Genomic DNA, 24,780 nt, shown 5'->3' with positions numbered 1-24,780 from the left:
CTGATGTATGAAAAAATTGCATTACACAACTGCAAAAAGTTGGCTACCAATGCAGCTATTATTCCCAGAGACAAACCCAATAAACAAACTGTATAAGCAATGCATTTGCATATATATTTTGATCAAGATAATATCCTTAAAAAAATCTGAACCGTTTAAGCATTCAAGAACATTTTAAACAGCGCTGTGTTGTAAATACTGCATTTCATCAAAGCCATAGTATTCAGTGATTTAGTAAAAATGCAGTCCAGTCTTCTGTATTATTCCACAGTATCTGATGGCTTTCTTGGCTCCTGTTAACATAAGTCAAGAATAGAGGATAAAAACACAGCTGGGTAAGCCGTGAACAAAACTGGACTATGAGAATTTTGTCAAGAATAATCAAAAAATGGCAATTCTGTGAGGGAAATAGCAATTAAAAATAAATCAGTACTGTAGCAATAACAGACTATTGAGTGATCTGTTATAATCAGATTCAAGTAATAAATTTGTTTTTGTTCTTTAAGTGATTTTGTATGCATAGAAACAATAATTCATTCTGCTTTAGTATACCTGCTCCTGAACCTTTTCTAACACCTTGGCCTTTTGAAAACTGTTTTCTTACACAAAGCCTGCAAAGCTAGTCCATGTTATCAAAATATATCTGGGCTTCCCTGTTTTACTGTAGACTGCAGTAATGAAAATAATAGGATCTGTTTGCTTAGTAGAACAAAAGGGATTTTAACAATAATGTTTACTAACACTCCCATTTTCAAGTATACAGATTACTTATACTGAATTGTTCTGCAACAGTGTTTACTTACAGAAGTGCCTCTATGTTCAGTTCCTATATTTAAAATCAGGCTACTGAGCTATTCACATACTGAACATCTTTTTATCAACAAAACTGAAATTGCTTGTTCAGATCCAAGAGTTATTAATGTGATCCATCTCATCATTGTTTTCTGACTTGGTTTGCTGGTACAGAATATCCATTGTAAACTGCCGTTTTACATTGAAGCCTGGGAGACCAGTTACTTGAGGGAGCGACGCATTCTTTGCACAAAGAAAAGAGCTCTAATGAGCTACTGTTGTTTATTTTTCTATAATATAATTGATTGGGTTCAGTAAATAATGTAGCATCTGTTGTTATACTGTGTGGGGAAATGTCAAAACAGAAAGACAGTAAGCAGGTGGTTGAGTATGGAGAGAGAGAAAATTAAAATAGAATCTATTTAAAATATAATCTCATAGTAGATGAGCAAAAATGAACTCAAGTTCTATGTATAAATATTTATACTGAGCTATAATTTGCTCAGAGGTTCGTGTGCAAGAAGTAGACTATTTAAAATGCTTCATAATCTTGCTTCTGCCCATTCCTTTCTCTTTACTGCAATCATCCTCCATCAATATCTGTTACTAAATGACCTTGGGGAGATTTTCAAAGGCATAAATATCAACTGTGTATCGTGAAAGTTCCTTTAAATTCTCGGTAAAGCAGTGCATGACTGCCCCTTCATTTTGGAATACTGTCTTTTAGGTGTATTGCGGGGAAGGAATTGTTATTCTGCTTCTAGCACTCGTTGAGATTCTCATTAACTGCTGCCTGAAGTAAGGTGATACGGTAACAAGGCTGCTTTCTAAACACAATCTAATTTTTAAAAGAAATCAGCCTCTGTCTGAGGGCGCCAACAGCATTCAGTACCCTTGAAAATCAAGCCCACCTATGGCAGCAGTCTAATATTAGGCTTTTTTTGTTGATGTTGTTTGTTTTTAATTCTGATCAAAGTGTAAATGTTGTAGTTCCTGGAGGCAAAGGTCAGTGAATACAGACTTGGTTCCTGCTCTTAAGGTCTTAACATCAGCAATATGTGCAGTGTTAGCAGGAAGGCAAGCGTATGCATTTTTAGCTGCATAGTGCAGTGCTGGCAACGCAAGTTGTTTCAGAAGATGTGCACACCTGTGCTTGGAGTAGTCTTCCTGCAAGTAGTAATAATAATAATTGCTTTCTTTAAATCTTAAAGCTCCCGTGTCTCTCCTCCCAATTTCCTTTTTTGACTGTTCCAAATTTTGTATATACACCATATTTAATACACATTTGTGATATTTTTAATTATGTCTAACAGTGTTTTAGTTTATTTATAGTAAATCTCTTGCATATATGTCTTTTTATTCTGAACTGCCACTGAGGGTCTTGTCTTTGGTACAAATAGTCAATTACTCTGTATAAGAGGAAGGCAATTTGATAATCAGTGCATTTGAAGAAATACTTTTACTGCCTTCAATTTATACCCTTTTAAGGAAGCAATTGGCCACTTGACAATTATTCTCTCTTTCAAATTTTTCAAGGCTTTCTGCCAAATGATTAAATTACTTATCCCCATCGTGCATTAACTGTAGACCTAATAATATGTGTTATAAAGAAGGATTTATTTTAATTAGTTGTCTGGTGAGCTGTTATTAAGGAGTGAATAAAAATGATTTTGTCGTTGAGATATAAAGCACAACTATGGCACATCATGAAATCCTAGAAGACATGAACAGAAAAGCTCTTTCCTTTTCTTCTGTTGTTAACATTGCAACCTAAATGGTTATTTTTCCATCCTCAGGCTATCAGGCTCTCTCTTGAGCAATCTTTGCCTCCAGAACCGAAAGAGGAGAGCACCGAGTCAGTCAGCAAACTGCGTATTCGGACACCCAGCGGAGAATTCTTTGAGCGACGTTTCCTGGCCAGCAGCAAGCTGCAGGTTGTCTTTGATTTTGTAGCTTCCAAGGGATATCCTTGGGAGGAATACAAGCTGCTGGGCACCTTTCCAAGGAGAGATGTGAGTAAATGCACCTTCCAGGAATAATACCACTACTTCTTAATTGTGTGTGTTTAGATGACCGGTATGTTACAGCATAGAAAATAAAAGCTGTGCATGAATATGTTAGAGTGTGGCCCAAGCTCTGTGGCTGTGAGCAAGCCAGGTGCTAGCCTAACAGTGCTATCATATGTTGCATACAAAATTGCATTGTGAAATCTGTTTCCAGTGACATTTTAAAAAATCCTTCATTTCTGATACAAAGGAGTTGTGGATGACATTCAGTGAAAACTGTCCATGTGCTCTGACTGTGAGCCAGCATTGCTCGCATCATGTTGCGAGGGAAGAGCATCAATATTAGTATGCTGTTTAGGTCTGGTATAGACTGGTATTTCTCTGGTCGTTTTTTTTGCCATTTTATTCCAATTTTAAGTTATGAGTAGGAAGGCTCAGTGTCAGATAATAAGTGGTTACGAGCTAATCAGTACACTCTAATGAATTATTCATCCACCTGTTACATCATACCACTGAGTAGTCATTTATACCTTCTACGTCCAAATTCTAACGACGTACTTGCTGTGACTGATTTTCAAAGTCAATACCACTTACTGCTTACAAAAGCAAATTCAGTTCTGTTGGTTTATCAACAGATATTTATGTGCTCGTTACCAGGTTTCCCTTAAGATTTACTTACGTGTTGTCTGCTCTATTGCAGTTTAACTTCCATTTCTTAACTAGTCAAGGTTACAGCAAAGGTAAAAGTCAGTGGGTCCAACTGTGCAGCAATTATATGAGGGCACTGCGTAAAAGGATAAGGTAATGGGGTGATGCAGAGGTGACAGTAAAAACTGAGCCTAGTAGTGATGGGTGAAGTTCAGCAGCTGTTTGGCTGTGCTACCTCCAGTACTGCAAATGAGTTGGGGCAGCTTTGGGCTGGAGCAGGCGTTTTGTTGTCCGGGGGAATCTCCAGGTGACTGGTTAAGCCATTTTTCATCAAAGGAGCTCAGTATCTGGGTTGCTTTTCCATTTTCTTTCTCATCACTGCCTGTGGAGGAAGTTCACTAGGAGCAGAGCTCTGATTGGCGTGTTTACAGTACTGTTTTGTAACAGCAGCCTATTGCTTTATCATCCTATTTGTAAGTTATTTTAAGTGACACAAGTACTCCAAAAGGGGAAGAAAATAATGTCCTTAACAAGCTATGACCTTGAGAGTGGATGTGATTTCTGAAGATTCTTGGCATAACTCTGTAAACAAGACTGTAGTGCTTACGGCTTTTCTTCCACCTTGTCTTATATTGAGAATCCTAATCAGTCAGACTGAAAAGAAGCATTTCAGGAATCTCATTAATCACTAATTAACTTTACTCCTTAAGCATGTGATATCATTTCCAGTGGAACCAAAGACTGGAAGTCATCTAAGTTTCCAGTATCGTTCACTTTACTCAACAATCTTTCACGGTCTAAACAAGGTATTCATGTGTTTTAAATATTCTGCAAGTCATACCTTCCTGCCTGTAACATATTTATGTCTTAGTACATAGTTATTACAAAAAAAATCACTCTATGAATATATTACTCTTATTTTTTTTCCCTACACTTTAAATTCTCTCTGTTTAGACTGGCTGTTTCTGTAGATAATCACATTGTCATCATTACTAATTTTAGTCCTCTGTAAACTCAAAAATTGATCAGACAGCTCAAATGAGAACAAACAAAAAAAGGAATGGAGAAGAAAAAAGACCACTAAATTAAAATGGGATGGTAGTGTCAGTAAATTTGTGAAACTTCAAGGCAGAAAATGCTGGGGCAAAGGAAGGAGAATTTTATGGCCGGTTAGAGAGCTGTTGGTCTGTTGCACTGGACGCGAGACCCAGTCATCTTTTTTCTATGATTCCAACCTAATAATGCCATGTATGAGGAGTCGCATAAATGATTCATGCTGATTTGACTCAGTGGCCGTGTATGAATCTGGTTGCCATTTTGACCACCAGAGCTACAACAGACAAAAAATAATCCCCAGGGGTTTGCTAACTATAAATGACATCTGCCATGTTCCACAGATTTGGAGAGATGGAATTGTGCGACTCCACAGAGAGAAGAGTTTTGTTTGTTTGTTTAAAAAAAAGGAAAAAAAAAGAAAAACAGAAAAAAAATCATGCTGATGAATGCATTGGGAGTATGGTAAAAGTATATATTTGTTACCTTAGGCTTCATGCTATACAGCCTCCTAAAAATGCACTGTAAGTTGCAATCAAAACCCTTCTGCTATATGGTATATATCACAGACAGCCGTTGAAATTTGTGAAAGAAGAACAAAACACTTGGGATGCTTGTGCTCCAGAAAAAAATAGCATTTAAAAATGTCCTTTTTTTTTATTTAACCTATAACAATTTTGAGGAAAAAAAAAAAAAAAAAAAAGTTCTGAAAATGACAATTTCTTTGCTGGGATTTTTGCTGCAGTAAGATGAAAACATTTCTTCTCAAGTTAATCATTTTTCTTCTATCCTAATCTATATTACAATAACATACACACCCCCAGAAGTGTTTGTCTTATCAAAACAAGGGGATTATCTTCAATAAATGAGCATTTTCTTGTGGGAAACTTGTCAGAACATTTTTTACTTGGTTTTCAAAATCTGCTTTTCAAAGCCGTCAGTCCTGATACAATGTTGTTGAAGTATTTTTACTTCTTTGGTAAATAGAAATTCATTAGTTCTTGGTTCTATGTTCCAGTTGCTTACACAGATATCCTTAGCTAACTTAAAGTTGGTATCATAACCCTACTGTAAATACAAACTTCTACACATGAGTAAATACACAGATTAACCTTTTCTAGACACTACTTGTAGTTTTTAAAGCAGCAGTGACATTCCAAAGCATTTAAGCACATGCAGTGACTTGTTATTGGGTCTTTGTCACTGACTGTGTTCTTTCTACTAGCACGGAAATTAGATATTAACCACCTCCTTTCTCAGTACCTTAACCAAAGCAGAACTACGTACTGTACTGACAAGCATATTCCACACGAGTGAACCTCTGTCAGCAGGTAATTTCTACCTCTAACTTTGAAAACATTTGGTAAGCACATCTTTCTGAGTAAAAAGCTGTATTACGAGTTCTTTGCCATATTCTTGAATGCACCTGCAAAGGCTTTATGGAAGCAAATGTATGTGCTGGTTAAATTTGTGTGCTGATTTTAGAATTATAGTTCTTTTTCTTCCAACGGTCACCCTAATCTTCAAAATGCATTCAACTATAACAAAAAAGAGTTTACACCAAGCATATCAGCATGCTCAGTCAACCTTCTCCCTTTCAAGTAAGTCCCTTTCTCCTAAAAGCCTTCCCAAACACTAATTTCAGTAGTCCTCTCAATCTGCTTTCTGCAGGGTCTGTCTTCTCCCAGCACCCTGTAGACCGTCTGAATGACCAGTTCCTCGCTTCCTTCAGTGGAGGTTTGCAGAAGTCTTCTGAAAATTCTTTAACATCCTGTGGCCTGGGCATTTGACCACACTGTAGGAAAGAAGCCAAAGAAGCCAGGATTAGTGATACATTTATGGAAGTTTTATAGCATGTGACAGAAAATGAGGTCGTGGCATGCTCTCCTGAGTCCATCTCATTTGAAAGTCTGTTTTTGAACGACTGAACTTAGTAATTTTGTCTGAAAAATCAAAGCTGCAGCCTACAATTTCTTCTGCTCATTTCTCCTTGAGGTGGAGCACTAGTTATGTATTTGAGATATGCCTTTTGCAGATGCTTTGTTAGAGACTTAAGCTTTTTATTTACTGTATCTGGAAGCCCTGGTAAGCCAAGTGTTCTACAGTATTTCACATTTTATTTTTCTGAGCCACAGCTTAGGATCAGGTGGCAGTTAAGTCACTTAAGGTTATTTAAATGCATCTAAAATGTTGCTTAATAATTCAGAACCAGTTTGCTCTGTTTAGAGTATTAAGATTTTTTAAATCCTTTTAATTAACCAATTCCAACAGCAGTTTAAATAAACAGAAACAAAATCTGTCTCCCTTGAAACCATAGAAAATGAATTTAACTCAAATTGCACATCAATTTAAATTAAGTACAATCAGGATTTCAGTAAATTCAGTGCCAGACTATTCTTAATATTATACAGAAATACAGAGTAAGATATCCCTCCAAAACCAAATGTGATTGTTCATTTCCTGCGTTCTGGCAGGAGTAATCTTATTTTGACACCCACAGTGGTGGAAATAATGCCAGGGGATGGTGAGTTTAGCTGCAGTGCTCAGCACACATGATCATCCCAACACGTGACTGTGCTCTGGTGTTGTAACGTTATGGTTCTGATTCCTGTACAGCTGAGTTAGGTAGGTCAGCAATTTTGTGCATCTCAGTCCATTTTAGCCTTTCTTTGTCAGGATTATTCTGAATTTCACCCCGTGCAAATAATGCGTTCAGATAATCTACTTTTAAACTCGTAATGTGGCATTCAAACTCATTGAATAGGTTATGAATGAAATACATGTTCAGGACCATGTCTGGCTCCTGACGTACTTTTCCCTAATCATCATCTTGATGGAAAGAAGGAAGAAAGATGTTCTCCTGAGAAAGGATTCACGCAGTATCGTTGCTGTACCCAGTAGCATTATTGGTAACTAGTCATTCACATTAATCGGGAAAGTAGCTTGAACAGCTGTCTGGTGGCCAAGGAGGATTTCAGAAAAATAAAGTATTTTTCTGATAAGTTCAGAAACTTGGATAATATTTTTATAAATTCAGGGAAAGTTTAACATAATTCACCAAATTTATCCAGTAATCTCAAATTACTGGTATTTGTATTTCCTACTCCACAACACAGTATCCATCTGTTTAATTTCACAATGCCTTATAATTATTCAAGGCAATATATCTGATGGTGTCATGTAATTATCAACTATGATCTAGTTTACAGAAGCCACTTACAAAGGTAGGCATCCCTCTTCTTGTTGGCTGAAGCTGTCATTAAGTCAATACTACCCGCCCTTGCCTTTCCTCTCTTTCAGGATATGTTATTTTATTTATTCCAGCAGTTATGTTTAGTTTAGTTAAGACACGGAGAATTTGTCTAAGTAAATTTGCCATACCAGACTAGCTTATTCCCATGCCTCTTCTAGGAGCATGATTTCTGATCGTTCTTCTGTTGACTGGTAACAGTAGGACGATTAATTGGACTGATTAATTTTGAATTCCAGAGGACTGGAGCATGTATAATTGCAAGCAGAACACTGCAACCCTTAGGTTTTGGTGCTTTTGACAAGTTTGTTGCTCACACAAAGCAGTGTCATGCTCTTTTGGCCAGCACCTACAAAGGGAGTAGTTGATACTCACTGAAGTTGATGGCAGTACTTGTAGGACATCAGAAAGTGTATTTTTAACCTTGAAATGTTAATGTCCATTTTTGTGCAAATACAATTTCTGTATATGAAGTAAAAAAAAAAAAAAAAGCTATTGCAGAAAGATTTTTTCATATTTTCTTCCAAGTAAGACAGACTTGATCTGCCTCTTCAGACCTGGTGTTTGCTTAACTGATATACAAAGAGAAAGATTAAATTCCTTCTTGTATAAAGTCACTGAAAGGATATGGAAGGGAATGAATGCCTTCCTCACCCCGCAGATGTAAGTTTCCTCTAAAAAGAATTACATTCTATACGTGAACATAGTTTCTGATCTTGTATGACAACTCTACTTGAATACAGGGAATGTTTAACTAATTTCAGCAAATAGGTGTGTGTTTCAGATGAGCTGCTTTACTTAAGACTCACTAAAGTTAGCATTCAACAGAGCACTCAATACTCAATGCTGTTTGTGAGCTCTTAGTTGAGTCATCCTCATTAGTTAACGCAGTGACTAATGCCAACCACGTGATTAATATATTCCACCCAAGCACATCCCTCTGACCAAAAGTGTTCTTTTATTCAGCACTGCACCATTTTACAAACATCTATTTCAGGGAAGGCATATTATTGTTCACAGGAAGATGCCTTAGTTAAGCAGCAGAGCTTTGCTGTTGGATATGGCATCACCCAACATAAACTAGCCCTAAGACATTTTGTACTTTTTTTTTTTCCCAGAACTCATGCTTTATGTCATTATTTTTTTTTTCCCTTGTAGGAAGAAAATGTAATGATAAAATACCAATAAAGAGCCTTTGTAGTAGTATGATACTAAGAAAGCTGTGTCTGGTTACCAGAAAATTTAATGATCTCCTGCTGTTTTGGTAATTGCATAAGTAATACATCAGACTCAATCACCAAAGCAGTCTTAGGCGCGCTTTTCATTCTATTTACCTATCTACCAATCACAATGTTATACTGTAGTTATCATTGTGGTATCTGAACATCTTAATCCTTTGAACTTGATAAAAATCCTTTTGGATCGTTTTTCCATGCAGTTATAATTACGTGCACATGAATGCAATCATGGATCGCTCTCCGGTGAGCGGCTGTGTTCCTATCCATTCCCTTTGGGACCTACATATGCAAAGCAAAGTTCTTGCAGTACGTTTGAGGCACTAAATGTATTTATATGTTTTCAGACTTCCAGGAGGTGTGGCTGTCTTGCTTTCATTCAGCACATCATCAATATCCACAGTGAAAGCTACAGTATTTCTGAGGCCAAGATCTGTCATCTCTGGAGCTAGCACGTTTTTAAAATAATTAAATGCATGAATTGTTTGAAAAAAGCACATTGGCAGCAGTGCCCACAAATAACAGACTGTTTTGCTCCTTGGCACAGCAGAAGGGATGGATAACATACAAATGCTCCGATCTGTAAATGCCACTATTTAAATCTTTCCTCTGCTCAGCAAGAAAACTGAAAGTAAATAGGGTGAAGGTGATGGAGCTCCTCTGCCTGTGGGTTCTTTGTCAGGGAGAGAGGTGTTCCAGGGGGTTCCATCAGCTTCTCTTTTTTCTGAGGAAAAAAAAAAAAGAAACAGAAAAAATTACTAAACAGATCATTGATTTCAAACCAAATAGAGGGAAGGGAGGAAACCAGAAAATCTGAAGAGAGCTTTACAGCACCGTCCTCTTCCCTCAAAGTCTGGAGCCCTGCGGTGCTGTTCTCGGCATTGTTGGGGCTGGGGACAGCAGCATGGGCTGTGCCCTGCTGGTGGCTCACCTGACTCGGGCACTGACCCTACCACTACCTTCTTCCTCCATGCAGAAGGCAGCTTCAGTGATATTTTCATGCCAGTAACACTGCATCAGTAAAAGCCGTATTATTCAAAGAGAGTGTAATTAGTTAAAATACCTGGATGTTTTCACTTCTCCTGCCAAGAAGAAAAAACCCTGGATGTATGTTTGTTACTTTGTCACTGAAAATGCAGCTAAAGGAAGATGCAGTCTTCTTGTAGTGATTTTTCATAGACATTAGTCCTTAGAAATAAATGCAAACAGACATTCAGTCAAGTTAGTACTCGGATGTGTTCTGGACATAACAGGCCAGGCCAAAAAGGGGAAGTACTGAACACGAAGCAAGATTTCAGATCTTAGGACTAAGCAGCACAGACATCACAGCTACCCAGGTGGGGTTGCTGTAGACAGCATTTCCTAACGGCTTTTGTTGGAAGGTAGATAATCAGTAGTTACAGATCTCTTACACTCTCAACTGTTAAAAAGCAATACGATTGTTGCAAAAACATGATATTTTTAAACATAATTAGCATCCAGGATTTTATTTGGTGTAATAATGATTTGTATTTATGTTCTTTTAAACTTTGCTCTACAAACAAAATAAAAATTAGTTTTCCCAATTAAAAAAGTGAAATTTTACATAGAATCATGAATTCATAACGCTGAACTTTTAAAAGCACCAAATAGTCCCGGCCTCGCTACAGAAATTCGGAAACATCAGGCTTATTATTCACACTGCCCTGTCGTTATGCTTGTTACTTTTTAAAACCAAGGAGAACACAGTTGCTATTTTTTCTTAATTTACTCTCTGAAAAGACAAGTAATGCAAGTCAGGTTTATCATACAAACCTTCACTGCTTAGAATCTATGCAGCAAATTCTTATATAAATTATGGTAAGTCACTGACGATTTATGCTATGTAAAGATAGATGGTGTCTCTGCACGGCTTTTCTAAGGGTGGAAAGCACGCTCAGAGTACAGGATACAACATCACAGTTCTCTGTTTTATCAGTATCTGTTACTTTGCTTAGTAAATATACTTTTTAAATATGCTGAATCTGAAATACTGTTTTTCTCTTCAGTGAAATAGGATCAAGAGTGTGGCATATCTGGCTTAAAGCTTTGTACTTAGAATGAGACTAGAAGTCTTTAACTATGACATATTTTTCCTTATTTGTGACGGCTTTCTTCAATTCAGATGTAAATTATCTTGAAGTTTATTCAACTAAACCAGATCTAATTGCATATATTTCTGTGAAGTAACCCTACTTTTGTTTGTGGCACCAGTTGGGCATATTATCCCTATAGCCCATAGATATTTCAATATGTGGCAAGGGTTCACTGTATTTGTTTGTGTCATTTTGAAAATATAGTTTTTTAAACAGATCTGGTGCTTTACCAGGTGTGCCTTTAAGTAATTTCTATTGCATTTATACTTTAGGAGGATTAGGAAACAGAGTAAAAGAACTCTTTGTCCGTTAGATTCATTAAATGTATTCATGCGTGTGTAAGTGGTATAGAGGCTGTGCTACTCAGGAATCAGATCCTTGTCCTAGGGTGGAGAGAAAGGTGAAGGGTGTGATATTTACTGCTTGTGTAAGTGTCATAATAATTGTGTATTTGATTCTTTATTTTTAAATGACCTTCCTGGGCATTAAGCCATTTTTTTTTGTCTTTATCTTCTCCCTGCAGAGTTGGGAAGGTAAGGAACCACACCTTTGAAATGGTAAAAATTCTGCTGTGCAGGATGTGAGCGTGGAGTAGAACAGATAGGTCAGCAAAGGTGAAGACAGAACTAATACAGAAATGATTCTGGAAGGAACAAGATGTTGCTACAAAGATGTATTAAAAAGTTGTTTAAACTAGTAATAATTTTCACCATGTTTAAACTAGTAATAGTTTTCACCATTGGGTCCTTAAAAAAAAAAAAAAAAGGAGGAATTTGTTGAAAAATAAAGTGTAAGTAGCTACTACTTTCTTACAAGAGAAATCCGAGAGGTAACATTGCTATCTTTTGGTTCTGTGTAGCTGTAAATCATTCAAACTTCAAAGTGCTGCAGGAGTACTTTAAACCAACTAGCTAGTGCTTAGTTGGAGTAACGACCACAGAAGTCATTTAAACTGCTACCTGTTACAATAATACACATACTGTGCACCAGTCCAGCATAGGTTATGTAGTAAACTCTTTAAATGAAAAGATCAAGTTTAGCTGCAAAAAAAAAAAAAAGCAAGAGGCCCTGTAAAACTGTATCTACAGTGGGAAGAAAAATACAATTTTACCAACTGAAACATATTTCAATGAAAGTGATTGCTCAGTGGCAAGATGTAACGCTGACAGAAATTAGGGCCTGTTACCACTCACTGGTCACCTTGCTAGAAAGTCTCTTTCCCTGAAGAGAGTGCCAAAGTTTGTATAGAAAGTCATTTGCACGGAGATACTATTAGCTTTGGTTTTGGAACAATCCTGAATGTGTTATTCTACAGAATCCTGTGAGCTTGAATATTTAGCAATTTTGTTGTCACTGAAATTATACTCTCTCAGCATCTGAACATCGTGTCTTTCCTCCCTCATCCTCCTCACTGTGTAAGTTTGGAACAACTTAGAGTCCCTTTTGAAGGGTTATTATTTTATATTTCATTATAATGTGAATATAATACAAAGTATTCACATTAACAAAACCACAAAATATATTTTTAAAATACATTCACCTCACCAGCTGTTAGCACCGTGGGATGTGTGAGCAGGCTCTGTGAATGTGTGTGTGACTGGTAGGAAGAGATACACGGTAGGACTGGAAAATACAGAGCACCATTAGGCTTTCAGCTTTTGATTAACAAATGCTGAATGCCTAACTTGGTGAATTTTGCAGCCTTAATCAAGAAAGCATGTAGCTGAGCACCACGGGTGAGTTCAATAGGATCAAACCCAATTCAATACATAAACACATGCTTAAATGATTTCCTGCATAACTGCCAATAATATGCAAATATATATATATCTTTAAATAATAAAGGTGTGGGGTTTGGGGCAATGTAACATATAATGTGCAGGGCTTTTTAGGAAGGGCCCCCATGCAGTGACATCAGAGCAAGGCATCATCAGCACCAAAATGGATTCCAGAATTTGTCCTAATGCTAATGAAAGGAAATAGACAAATTTAAAGATATTTTAATACTTTGCTTTGTGAAACAACCCACACAAATTTACTGAGGTGAATACAGTTCATTAAAACACTACAGTGGGCACACCTTTGTGGGTTACAGCTCTTCCCTTGTCCTTTGATCTCTATTATGTATCGTTCTTTGCTTTCTAAGTCCGTTCAAAAATACTGTAAATTACGAAGCATCTTAGGTCTTGCATTCATACATATACAAGAGAAACCATTTCTTTTGGTAGGAGGATGATTGACTAATAAGGCTGCTATTCTTTGTAGTAAACATCATATTTACAAACCACAAATAACAAAGTAGAAGCTGCAGAAGGGTTATGGTGTGATAATTAAGTACAATGGCGACCCATATGAACAGAAAATGCCAAGGAGCTAAAACAAAGCAACAACAGCTTTGTTTGTTGACAGATGCAGGAGCCATATTGTTAGTTAATTGGGTAATGGTGTAAACATTTGCAAACTCTGCTGTCCCTCAGTGAATTAAGCAGCACACTGAAATTATGGTGAAAAGCTGCACAGTCCTTTTGCTGCAGGTACTCCACAATGCTTTTAACTACCCCTCTAAGCTTAAAGACTTTGAGGAAAGGACATCATGCATTGTACTTGAAGTTTATGAAGCTTAGAGTTTGGAGTAGGATATGCACCTTGAATTACACTTAAGTGAACAGGAGGTTTCCATATGGTTACAGTCTGGAAGTTTGTGTTCATTGCCTACATTTGCTTTTCACTTCTGTGTGTGTGTGTCAAATGTAGAGAAGACTTAACCTGGTTCTTGCCTACCTAAAAAGAGGTTGCAGGATTTGAAAATAGAGAGGTCTAATTAGATAAAAGCTTTAACTGAAAAGAGAAGGAGAATCGCTTCTCGCAGGTGCACAGTACCTCGTGCAGTGAATCACAGAGACCCCTGTTTACTTCCCTCTCTGTGCTGAAGTGCAATGGACTGTAGCAGAATACTAAAAAATAAAAAAATGCAACAAGATACTTAATTAGCATACTTCTGTAATCACGAACTTAAATGCACTACTTTGGCTGTTTTTTACATAACGGATTTGCTTTCTAAGATAATAACCTTTCAATAATTTAAGCAGCATCTGTGCAGGAATGCATAATTGGACTGTAGATAATAGGAATCTAAAATTGAGTCTGGTGTTCTTACAAATTATTTTTCTCTTCAGCCACTTAGCAATAGCTCGCCATGGTACATGAAGTATAAGAAAATATGTCCCTGCTTTGGGAATCAAAGTAATGCATCTATTATTACTATTTAATTCTGTTGCAGAGGGGTGAAACCACTTTGATTTCAGTGGACTTAGGAAGCGATAAGCTCTTTATATTTGTTTAAATATTGAGTTATCTTGAATTATCCAATAGAACAATGGAAATAGAAATATGTTTTAAATTTGCCTGACTTAAATGGGGAGAAGAGAAAGGGGTGCAGTACTGCTTTTGGTAATTGGTGACAGGATTAATAAGTTATGCTTTTAAGAAAAAAAATAAATTTAACATTTTGTAATTCATTATGTTTGGTTTTCTTGACACTTTTTTTTTTTCCAAAAAATAATTTTAGAAATCAATGGCATTATATGATCGTAGGTATAAACAAAACTAACTTCAGAAAAAAATGTTTATCAGTATGGATTTGTGTTTTTATATCCATAGCATGAGACTAATAATCTGTTACTGACAAACAAGCTCCTGATAATTAGTGTGCTCACACAGCAAGGGAAATTAAAACAGAGTTATTAAGGAAAACAAGTTTAACAATGAAAGTGAAGTATTTCAGAAAATGGTAAGACTGAAAGAAACAACGTTCAGCTTTCTACGTGAAGCACTGCAGTAATCTTCTGCAAGGTGTCACAGAGCTGACATGTAAACATGAATGTCTGAGGGACCCAAGGAAGATACTTGTCTTCATTATTTTGTATGTATAAATAATCATATCGTGTAATATATACATACATATATATTTCATAGAAGAGACTTTTCCTATAGGCAGCAATCCAGTTTCTAAACAGGATCCTCAACACAAATTTTTCTAACTATAAACTGGGAATTGTTCATGTGCCTGAAGTGAAAGTCAGTAATAGTTAAGGATGCCGAGCAGCTTGCAGGGTTTGGTGCTAAGATCCAAATGCTGAGGAATTCTGCCACTAATGGTGCAAATAGTGTCTGTATTAGTATTTTCCAAATTGCACAACACTTAACTCTCACTGGAATTCTGCTGTGTGCCCACCTGCACAATGATTCCCTGCATACTTTTACAAATCTGCCAAGGAGTCAAGACTCAAGTGAACAATGGAAATTTTAGGATACTTACCTGGGACTATAGTTTGATTTTTCATCTCAGTTTGTGATCCAGTAAATCTCCCAAATGACCTTAGCTTTCCAAAAACAAATATATTCACATGGTGGTTTGTGGGAGAAAAATAACTCTTCTTGGAATTAACGTGATGGATTCTGCTTAAAACACAATATGCAAAATAATATTAATAACATTCACATAAAAATACAAAATGCAACACATATTTCTTCACCACATTCTGGGAATTCATGCTGAAAATTTCTGCTATCGCTGACTGGAGGGACTCAAAATTCTCTCCGCGAAAATCTGCACCATGAAGGTAAGTGGTTCATAAAAGTCTACTTACACCTATCTTTTCATTCTTATCTTTACAGGTGACCCAGCTGGATCCAAATAAATCATTACTGGAGGTAAAACTGTATCCTCAAGAAACCCTTTTCCTAGAGGCAAAAGAATAGATCAAACAAGATTGTAGGACTAATCATCCTTTGACGAGCCAGAGGCACAGCATCGAGAGGAACACATCTATCAACTCCATCTTGTACTATCATCCAACTCAATTCAGTGTCACAACTTGGCCTCTCGCAAGAATCCTGAAAAAAATGAAAAAACATAGCTACTTAAAGTTTCACATACATGAGTATATGTTTCCAACCTCGTTTAAATGAGCAGAGGATAAAATTCTGCTATGAACACTGAACGTTATGACTATGTTGCTCACTTATCATCCAGCTTTTGTTATAATTAATGCACTGTTAAAATGTGAGTGATTGTTAAGTAGAATTTTTACTCCTCAAATGCCCCTTTTTCACCAAGAAATCTTGGACATTTCTGCCTGTACTTTTGACACTAGAATGCTGTATATTTGATATCTCGCCGAGCCAGTGCTCTCATATATATGCATTTTATTTCTGTGTTTGAATTTCTACTTTGTCACCTAATTTAAAAAGGCAGAAAAAATTAACGGGACATTCTCAGCCATGGAAATTTAACAGTATTATAGTAGAAAGCATATAATTTTTGTTAGTACTTTCTGACTTCTTTGATAAGATGTAAGGTTTTGTTTGAAGAATATAGTTTGACATATATGCAAGGTATTTATTTACTGGTTCTGCTTTGGGTCTCAGTTCTGATTCAGTTTAGGAAGTATTTTCCATTACATTGCAGTGTGTGAAACTGCTTATTGCATGATGTGAATATTTAAATAACATTAGAAATGGCCAGTACCAGAAACCTGGTATCTCGCCAACACTTCAGGAATCAGCTGATATTGAATATCAGCTGTTAAAAACCTTTCAAATACCAGATACAAAAGTTCTTTATTTCTCATTGTGAAAGAAATGGCAGTTCCCATTTTAGCGGTTTTCCTTCATTCTGGCACTTGTATCCTATTACTCTGCTGTTTTAAAGCACCTTGTTTGTTTCATCAAACAATGAGTATCTTAAAAGATGGTGTAATAAGAAATCTGCCTTATTATTGCACACTTTGGACATTTTAACAATAGATTACTGATCCCGTCTCAAATTAAAGAAATGCTAGTTCTGTTGAATTAAATGTATGCACCTACTATCTGACGTGGAAAAATCTGGTACTTTAAATATCACAACCATAGAAAAGCATACTGAGGCTAAGATCTAAAGTACACTTCATGCCAAACCTGCATCAAAAGTGGTAGGGTTTTTTGCCTTCCCCCCCACCTTTTTTTAAAATCTGGGCTTACAGGATAGTGCACAATAGCACTGCAGAATCGTCATCTGCAAATCCTACTTTTTTTTTGTAGTGCCTGGCATATTGTTTTCCACATGTTTATATGTTGTAATTCACAGTGCTTATTGTAACAAAATGAGCTCTGATTTGAAAATTTTCTACTGAGCAAAAAGCAACTGCACACATCTTTTAGTCTTTATTTTTTTTCTTTGGAAGGATGGTGATATAAAATTCAATGTATGCCTATTATTAGGGTGTTAGTGAAGCTGATATATTGTTACCTTTACCAAAAATGCAAATTTCTGAGCAGGGGAAAGCCTTATTCTACCTTTCGTACTTCTGCAATTAGTGAGTGCTACATCAGACACTTTTAGAAGTGAAGTATCTATGACAAACAAAAGGCTTGGAAGTGTAAGCAAATCCTAATCATTTGCAGCTCACAAATAAAAGAATTCATAGCCAATAGAACGATAAATGTATGCGTAATGGAAACCTGAATGCAGGTGCTTCGTTCTCAACTTTTGTTTTCTTATTAAAAAGATCTACTATGTTTATTAAATACGAAATTAACATAGGTTGCAAACTGGGGTGACTCTGTTTCTACAAACAATCACAGTAACACATACAGCAGGATTTGAAAGTGACACATATCTTTTTTTTCAGATTAGCTCTTCCTTCTAAGCTGGCTGTAGAGGAAAGGAGTTGCTGAAGCATTGCTACACAAGCAGAGCAACCTTTCAGTGAACTTGTTATATTAACTTGTTCTGTTTAACTTTTGTTTGATCTCATCAGGCTGTTTTCTCTCACTCACCTTTATTTCTGTGTTTTGACTATATATTCTTTTCTTTGATACTAGTTTCATAAAGTTATTAAATGTGGCTTGAATATTTGTTGAACTTGTTGAAGTCAGTGCTCCCAGGGTTTGTTTGGCCTTTTTGTTCTAAATTCTGGTTTAGGGCTCTTTTCCCCCATTTTGTTCATATTGCAAAATACGCTGTCATTATCAAAATGTTCTGGTGAGAATTAAGTGGAAGTGTTCAAAGGGGTGACATTATTGCCCCCTGATACAAAGATACCAAGATAAGGATCCTTCTGCCACAACAAGTGTATCACTCAATTTAAATAAAGCTTTTATGGTTTTGGTCCTTAAATACTTTGGGCCTGATTTCAAGAAGCAACCATCTAGTCACCTTTCCGAATACACCCACAGTGCAAAACAGTCCCTGTGTAGAAACGTTAATGTTCTGTGCCATCGTTTTCTGCTCTCCTAAACCGTCGTATTCACTTTGTGAGCTCTGCTGACACGGTTAATCCTCTCGTCATTCTACAGGCTAATGTTGTAATTCATTATTACCCCAAAACCGTAACACTTACTACAGAGCATATCCCTGATTCTACTTTTTTTTTTTTTTTTTTAATCTCCAGGTTCCTCACATTAATGGATTATCATTAATGTGATTAACGCATTAGTTTTAAGTCTTAGGAATTACTGTTAATGAACGGAAGGAATCCTGTACAATGTGTTGGCTTTCGGTATTGGCCTTCAGAGCATGGTGGTGAAGGTGGGGCTCTCTGGCTTTGGAAGAAACGTCCTGCCTGTAGACATTGCTGTTCTAAGTTTTATTGGAGAACGCGCAGGGCACTGCTGTTTGCTCTGTGTTCTCTGCATACGCGCTCTTAAATTTAGTGAGGGGGGTTTCTAATGGAGCTGTGCTGGGGGTTTGTTTATTCTTTTTAATGTAGCAGAAAAGGACTTTGGCTTTCTTAAACTGTACGTACTCAGTGACGTTAGAAATTTAAAATAAATTTTCAATTACAGTAATATTTCTACTAAAAAGTGATATGATTTCACTCTTCCGTATGTGGGGAAAAACCAAATCACCGTGACCCAGGTTCACAGAAGGACTGAAGCACTTCATTTTCAGAGCCTCGTGGTCAAACTCCCTAAACAATTCACGGGAAGATTCAGGTGCCTTAGAGTGGGATCCACAACAAACAAAAATTAAATAGGTCTCCAAACAAATCAAAGCAGCCCCCCCACAGAATACACATGATGAGTGCCTGCCAGGCAGAACCAGGAGCTGGTTACACTGGCGGATACGAAGGCTCAGGATGGAGATGGCTTGTGGGCACCGTTCCTCGCTGGAGCTGAGGCTTTGGGCTCTGTGCTAGCCCAGGGGGCCTCCCGCCACTCAGGCTCCACACACGGTGGTCTTGTGTCAAGGTAAGCACCGCGTCCTTTCTTCCAGCATCTGACAAGGCACACGGTACATCTTTATTTCAAATCTGATGGTAGTCTTTTCGTGGGTCTCCCCTGGGGTTTTTAACTGAACTGTACTTCACATGGAAGGTTTCCCACATTGTGGCTGGCATGGGCCTGAGGAGAAACAAGCCTGAGGCTCCAACATTTCAGAAGACTTCTGCAAGACCATTGTAGCACAGGCTGCTTTAAGTGTGTGCTCACTCCCTCCCGTCAGTGCTGTTTGACTGCCAAAGGATGGAATGATTTAAGCTTGTTTGGAGGGAGCATGCGAGCAGGGGCATGAATTCTCAGACAAGTGGCAGGGTGCTTGCCTGGGATGAGCTCTCCAGTCCCTTTCCAGGGACTGCTCAATGCAGCCATTAGAATAGTGAATAGTCACTTCTTGTTCACTCCCTCAATACCATCCATGGTTTTGAAGACCTCTGTCATAGGCTTGTAGTTGTCTCCCCTCCAAATATGAGGAGCTCTGGGTTAGTGGGTATCTTTAAATGAGTCCATTTTGTATATTTGAATGTTTTTGTTGCCTTCCCTTTCACCCTTTCCGTTTCTAATATGCCCTATGTCAAGAGAACAGACATCATGACATCTTCCAGGAGAGAGAGGACTCATCAGGGTCTTGCACACTGTCCTCATGACATCTTTTTCCTCTCAATTTCTTCTCCAGTAGTTCCTTATTCTATTTGCCCCTGATTACTACTGAGGCTCCTCACAGAAATACCCATGAAATCTGCAAGATCTCTTCCTTAGGTGGTAACAGCTGGTTTAGGAGAGAGGCCCGTCTGTAGAGGCAAGGTTAGTTAGACTGGGTCCCAAACACACAGCATTTACGCAAGCGTGTTACATGATTATTGCACCTCAAAATATTTTTAGGATGCCTTGTTATTACCTTTAAATGTAACATTAGCTTTTGAATTTCAAGCAAATTAGACAAGTTGTGTAAAGGTTTTGCCACCTGAAGTTTCGGTGAGTTTTGGGAAGGTAGGCAGCCCAGCTGCTGAGAAACAGGAAGCCGGGCAGGAGATGCTGAGTGTCTCCCATGAGGGCAAGGCTCACTGGATCTAACGCTTAGCAGTCATCACAGACCTGAGAGAGCAGCCTGAGTGCTCTACCTGCAGAAAAAAAAATAAAAAGTTTTGGTGGCATTTGATGCCTCATTAGATACCAGAGAATTTGCACCTTAGCCAGGGTTTTTCTCTGTGGATTCTTTTATGTGTAATATAAAGACAGAAGTCACACTGCAGCCTTAATATAATTCAATTAAAATGTCATTCAACTGCTGGTTATAAAAATAGGCTTCATTAGTTCCTGTGTTCAGAAAAACTACTGGTTAACGAAATCATTATTTTGTACTTACTACCAATGAGTTGATTTACTTTTTTTTTTTCCAAATTTATGTTGTGAGTTTTCCACAGTTTATTGCCATTCACTTTTGATCCAGCCATCTGAGTGAGTAACCCTCCACCAACAGCAGCACCTCACTGCTGGGAGCGTTTGTCAGGTGTTGGACGAGCACCCCGAACAGCACAGGTTCCCGCAGAGATCCACGGGGACATTGCTGATAACATTTCTTGCTATGAAATCTGTTGCTTTCTGCTTCCAGCTATCCGTCTCTGAGTAACGTTCCCTTTTCTCCCAAGTAAAGATGTTTCCACTGCAGTAAACATTGCTGCAAATGACTGGCTTAGCTCTCCTGCAATTGCCCTACTTTCATTAAGTACTCTTTTTACACCCTGAAAATATGTGAGTCCAATTATCTTTCTGGCAGGCTTCCTGTTTCTGATATTTCTAATTATCTTTTACACCTTTGGCAATTGTTCCTCAAGGTGTACGGCTTGCTTAGTTTTGCTTTTGCGTCTTCCAAAAGTTCTGTTCTGTTCTCCTCGAATGAGTCTCTCTTTCAGTGCACCCTTCAATGTGCCAGCTGACGTGGCTCAGGTACTTCTGGTGGGCCTTCTGGAGTCTTTTTAAAATACGATATATGTGTACTCTGAGGATCTAAGCCAGTATCTTCAAACAGGTTTGATGACGAGCTTATTCGTTCAACTGTGATTTAATTTCCCTTTGGTATCTTCCTCTTCACAGAGTTTTCTTCTACTGAAAAATTAAATGTGGTGATATTTTAAAGTAAAATACTGTATGTTTTTCATTTACCATAAAATGTGTTTGCTATCATTTTGTTTGCCTCTGTGATTTATTTAAGGTATCGTCACAGTCTCTGAGCATGACTAACATTCATAGGCATTTCATAACTTGTAACTACAACGTCCTATTCAAGATCTCGCCTTTCCAAAATTTACTGAGATTGCAAATATATTGCTGTTTGAAGCCACCCATTCTATTTAAGCCATTTTAAGACTTTAAAATTATTCTAAAGTGTACATAGAAACACTTTGCATTTTGTCAGGTCTGTTTGCCCTTTTCATACACCCTGATTAATTAGGACTTTCGCTTGTGTAAGGAAAAGCAAGCATTTCCAAAAAGAGGTGGTAACCGAGAAGGGATTTTTGCACCACAATTATAAACTCAGATCTATGGAAGAACTTAAGTAAATTGTTGAGTAGATCCATTTCCAAAAAATCTAGGGTTTGTTGAGTTTGATTGTTGTTTTATTTGTTTGTTTCATTTTATTTTTATTTTTTTTCCTTTGTTACATTTTAGAATTTAAGTATGATCTGAGAGTTGCAGAGAGCATTTAGTTACTGAAAAATACTTCTAGATTTTTGTGGTTCAAACTAAAGTGAATACTAAGGCATTGTGTGGCTGTTGCAGTATCCTGTAACATGGTGGGGAAAAAATGAAATGATTCTGGTTCCTTGTAAAGTTTGTTCAATCCATTTTGACTTTTAGTTTACCGGTGTTCAGTAGTCACATGCAAAAAGGTTTTATGCATATGAACTGAAAGCATTAAAGTACTCTCAACTGGAAAGTCTTAGTAGATACGAGGCATTCAGTTCATTGTACGAGCAACTTCAAGAAAAACGGCCAGTTTACTCCTTTAACAGTTGTACTTTGGCAGGCACAAAATTCCTTCCTTGTTCCTTGTGTTTCAGATATTTTCAAGTGCATTTTTTTTTCCTTCAGCTAAAGCTTATTATCATATTTCCCTTCTTTTCATCCAGTAATCACTATGAAGAAGCAATATTTCTTACCAAGCAAAAAGCACCAGATTCAATAGAATATACATTATAATGGCTTAACCTGTTGAGAATTCCTAATTTTGCTTCAGAAACACCTTTCTGGTTTCATTAACGTTTATTTAGCTCCCATCGAAGTCTACTTCTGGTATCAAACCAATTCCTTCTGTACAATTACCACAAGTTTTCAAAATTAATCAAAATCCAATAATGCTGCTTTTTATTGAAACAAAAAAGCTACTGGTAAGAGAAATACCTGTTAAGCAAAGAGAAGATATGTTACCACCAATGGGTTCCATAATCTAGTGGCCACTTGATGCCTGTCTCACTGGGAACATACCCAAAAATACACCAGGAGGTTCTCAGCTGCTCTAGAAATGGCATGGCAGCGGTGAGTGCCCTGCACCCAAGGCTTGCTCCCTGTGCTGGAAGAGGTGATAGTATTAAGAGTTGCCTTACACTATCCTGTAGTAAACTAATTTCCCATAAGCAGCCCCCTCTCCTTGGGAGACCAATTAAAATAACTTTATGGCAGCCATGCACTAGTGGGCTGGTGAGAAGGGGCTGGTCACAGCAGGGTCAGAATCAGGCACATAAATGAAGAGCAGCCAGAGCAGAGTCGTTTGGGAGAAGCACAATGGAAATTATACTGTCAAAAAAGCTGCTAAAGAATAAAGCGTTGTTACAGAAATATTGTTTGATCTTTCCCTTTAAAGTCTTCTGATGGGTTTCTTCTTTCACTGGTTAAAAATGGTTAAAAACATAATAAAATTAAGGTATTCTATAATGACTTGCTTACAAGAATCTTATCGTGAGGAATTTATCTTCCAAGAGAAAGTGGAATTGGTTGCCCTCAAAGAGTATGTGGATTTAAAAAAATATTTCAGTTAACATAATCGCAAATGTTTTTAATTACAGCCAGTCCACATATTTCAAACAGAAAAATGGATTTTAGGTTATTTATACTCCATTAAGAAAAATGACCAATCACTATTAATAAAGTGGGTAGGGTTCATATGATTTTAAGCACAGAATAAGCTTGAAAACTTTATACACTCTACGAAGTATTGCATCACTGCTTAAGCTCTCTCAGCTAAAGAGGGAATGAACGATTTTACATAGGAGAAATCGTTATTAATAACGAAAAAGAGGTCCCGTTCTTGCAAACCAGACCTGGAATGGCATGAGACAGCTACACTTAAGGATAGACCTACTGAAATATTATTCTCAACGAGAAGGAGAAATTCTTAGCCTGTTTCCTAAGGGGAATAACATCGCTGCTGCAGCACTGGTCCCACACACCCCAAAAAGCAAGATCCCCGCCTGCGGATGGGGACTTCTTGGCGGGCAGTTTGCCCCGTCTCTACTGACAGAAATCTCCAGAGCCATGAGGAATAAGCTTAACACTTCTTCACCGAAAAGAAAATAACGAAAAAAACGGTTTGCAAGACTTCATCAAGTTCGCCTGACTTGGTTTGGTTTGGTTTGGTTTTCTGTGGTGACAATATTGCTCAGAACCCCATAAATTCACCTTTTTTGAGCACCCCTGAGGTAGTACGGTGTGGGTGTGCTTCAGGGGAGAGCGCAGCTTGGCTGTGGCCGTTTCCTCTCTTTTCGTCTCATGGGTCCACAGCAAACGCTGCCTTGCCGTGGCTCCCAGCCTGCAGTAGCCAGCTCCAGATCTTCCTCCTCTTAATGAATTAATTAAGCTCCTCGTCGTCGGCAGAGCCCCGCACACCCCGAGCCACCGCTGCCGCCTCCACTCCCACACTCCCGGAGCCTCCCTCAGGCTCCCCGAGGAGCGGGCGGGCAGGGGGCAGCCGCTGTCGGGGCAGCCCCCGGCGGTGTCTGGGCTCTGAGGGGGGCAGAGCGAGCAGGGAGCGGTTCTCAGCTGCCTTCCCCGTCGCTTGTTTGTCCGCCCCGGCTCCCTCACGGCGGGCGGAGCCGCCATCGAGGCCTTCCCGCCCTCAGCCGGTGCGAGGCCCGGCTCCCGTGTGAGGAGCTCGACGGCGGCGGGCACCGGGAAGGGGAAAACGGCCCGGGGAGCCCGCAGCGGGACGGGACGGGGCCAGCAGCCGTGTGAGGGGGCACCGGGGTGGCCGCCGGCTCCTTGCCGGGAGCTCTCCGCGGGGGAAGTGCCCGGGCGCTGAGGAAATGGCGGCGGCGCCTCAGTCGGGCCCCTCGCCTCAGGCGCCCCGCGGGCGGCGGGCACAGGACGGAGCCGGAGGGCGACACCGCGCTTCGCACCTCGCTGCCTCGTGGCATGGCAGCGGG

At 38.4% G+C, this 24,780-nt stretch overlaps 1 protein-coding gene across 1 annotated transcript in view; it reads left to right on the top strand.

Annotated features, from left to right (window-relative positions):
• The window catches only part of FAF1 (Fas associated factor 1), a 162,656-nt gene extending 143,725 nt beyond the window's left edge, over nt 1-18,931 (top strand). The window contains exons 18-19 of the mRNA XM_035332623.1: nt 2,589-2,804; nt 15,776-18,931. Coding sequence (XP_035188514.1) covers nt 2,589-2,804; nt 15,776-15,859 — 300 coding nt within the window. The 3' untranslated portion in view covers nt 15,860-18,931. The remainder of the gene's footprint in view (nt 1-2,588; nt 2,805-15,775) is intronic.
• The last annotated feature ends 5,849 nt before the right edge of the window (nt 18,932-24,780 follow it).

Source organism: Oxyura jamaicensis, chromosome 8 (genome assembly GCF_011077185.1).
Source record: "Oxyura jamaicensis isolate SHBP4307 breed ruddy duck chromosome 8, BPBGC_Ojam_1.0, whole genome shotgun sequence".
Classification (NCBI taxonomy): domain Eukaryota; kingdom Metazoa; phylum Chordata; class Aves; order Anseriformes; family Anatidae; genus Oxyura; species Oxyura jamaicensis.
The sequence above is the reverse complement of the archived record's forward strand: the minus strand, read 5'-3'. Positions and strand labels throughout refer to the sequence as shown.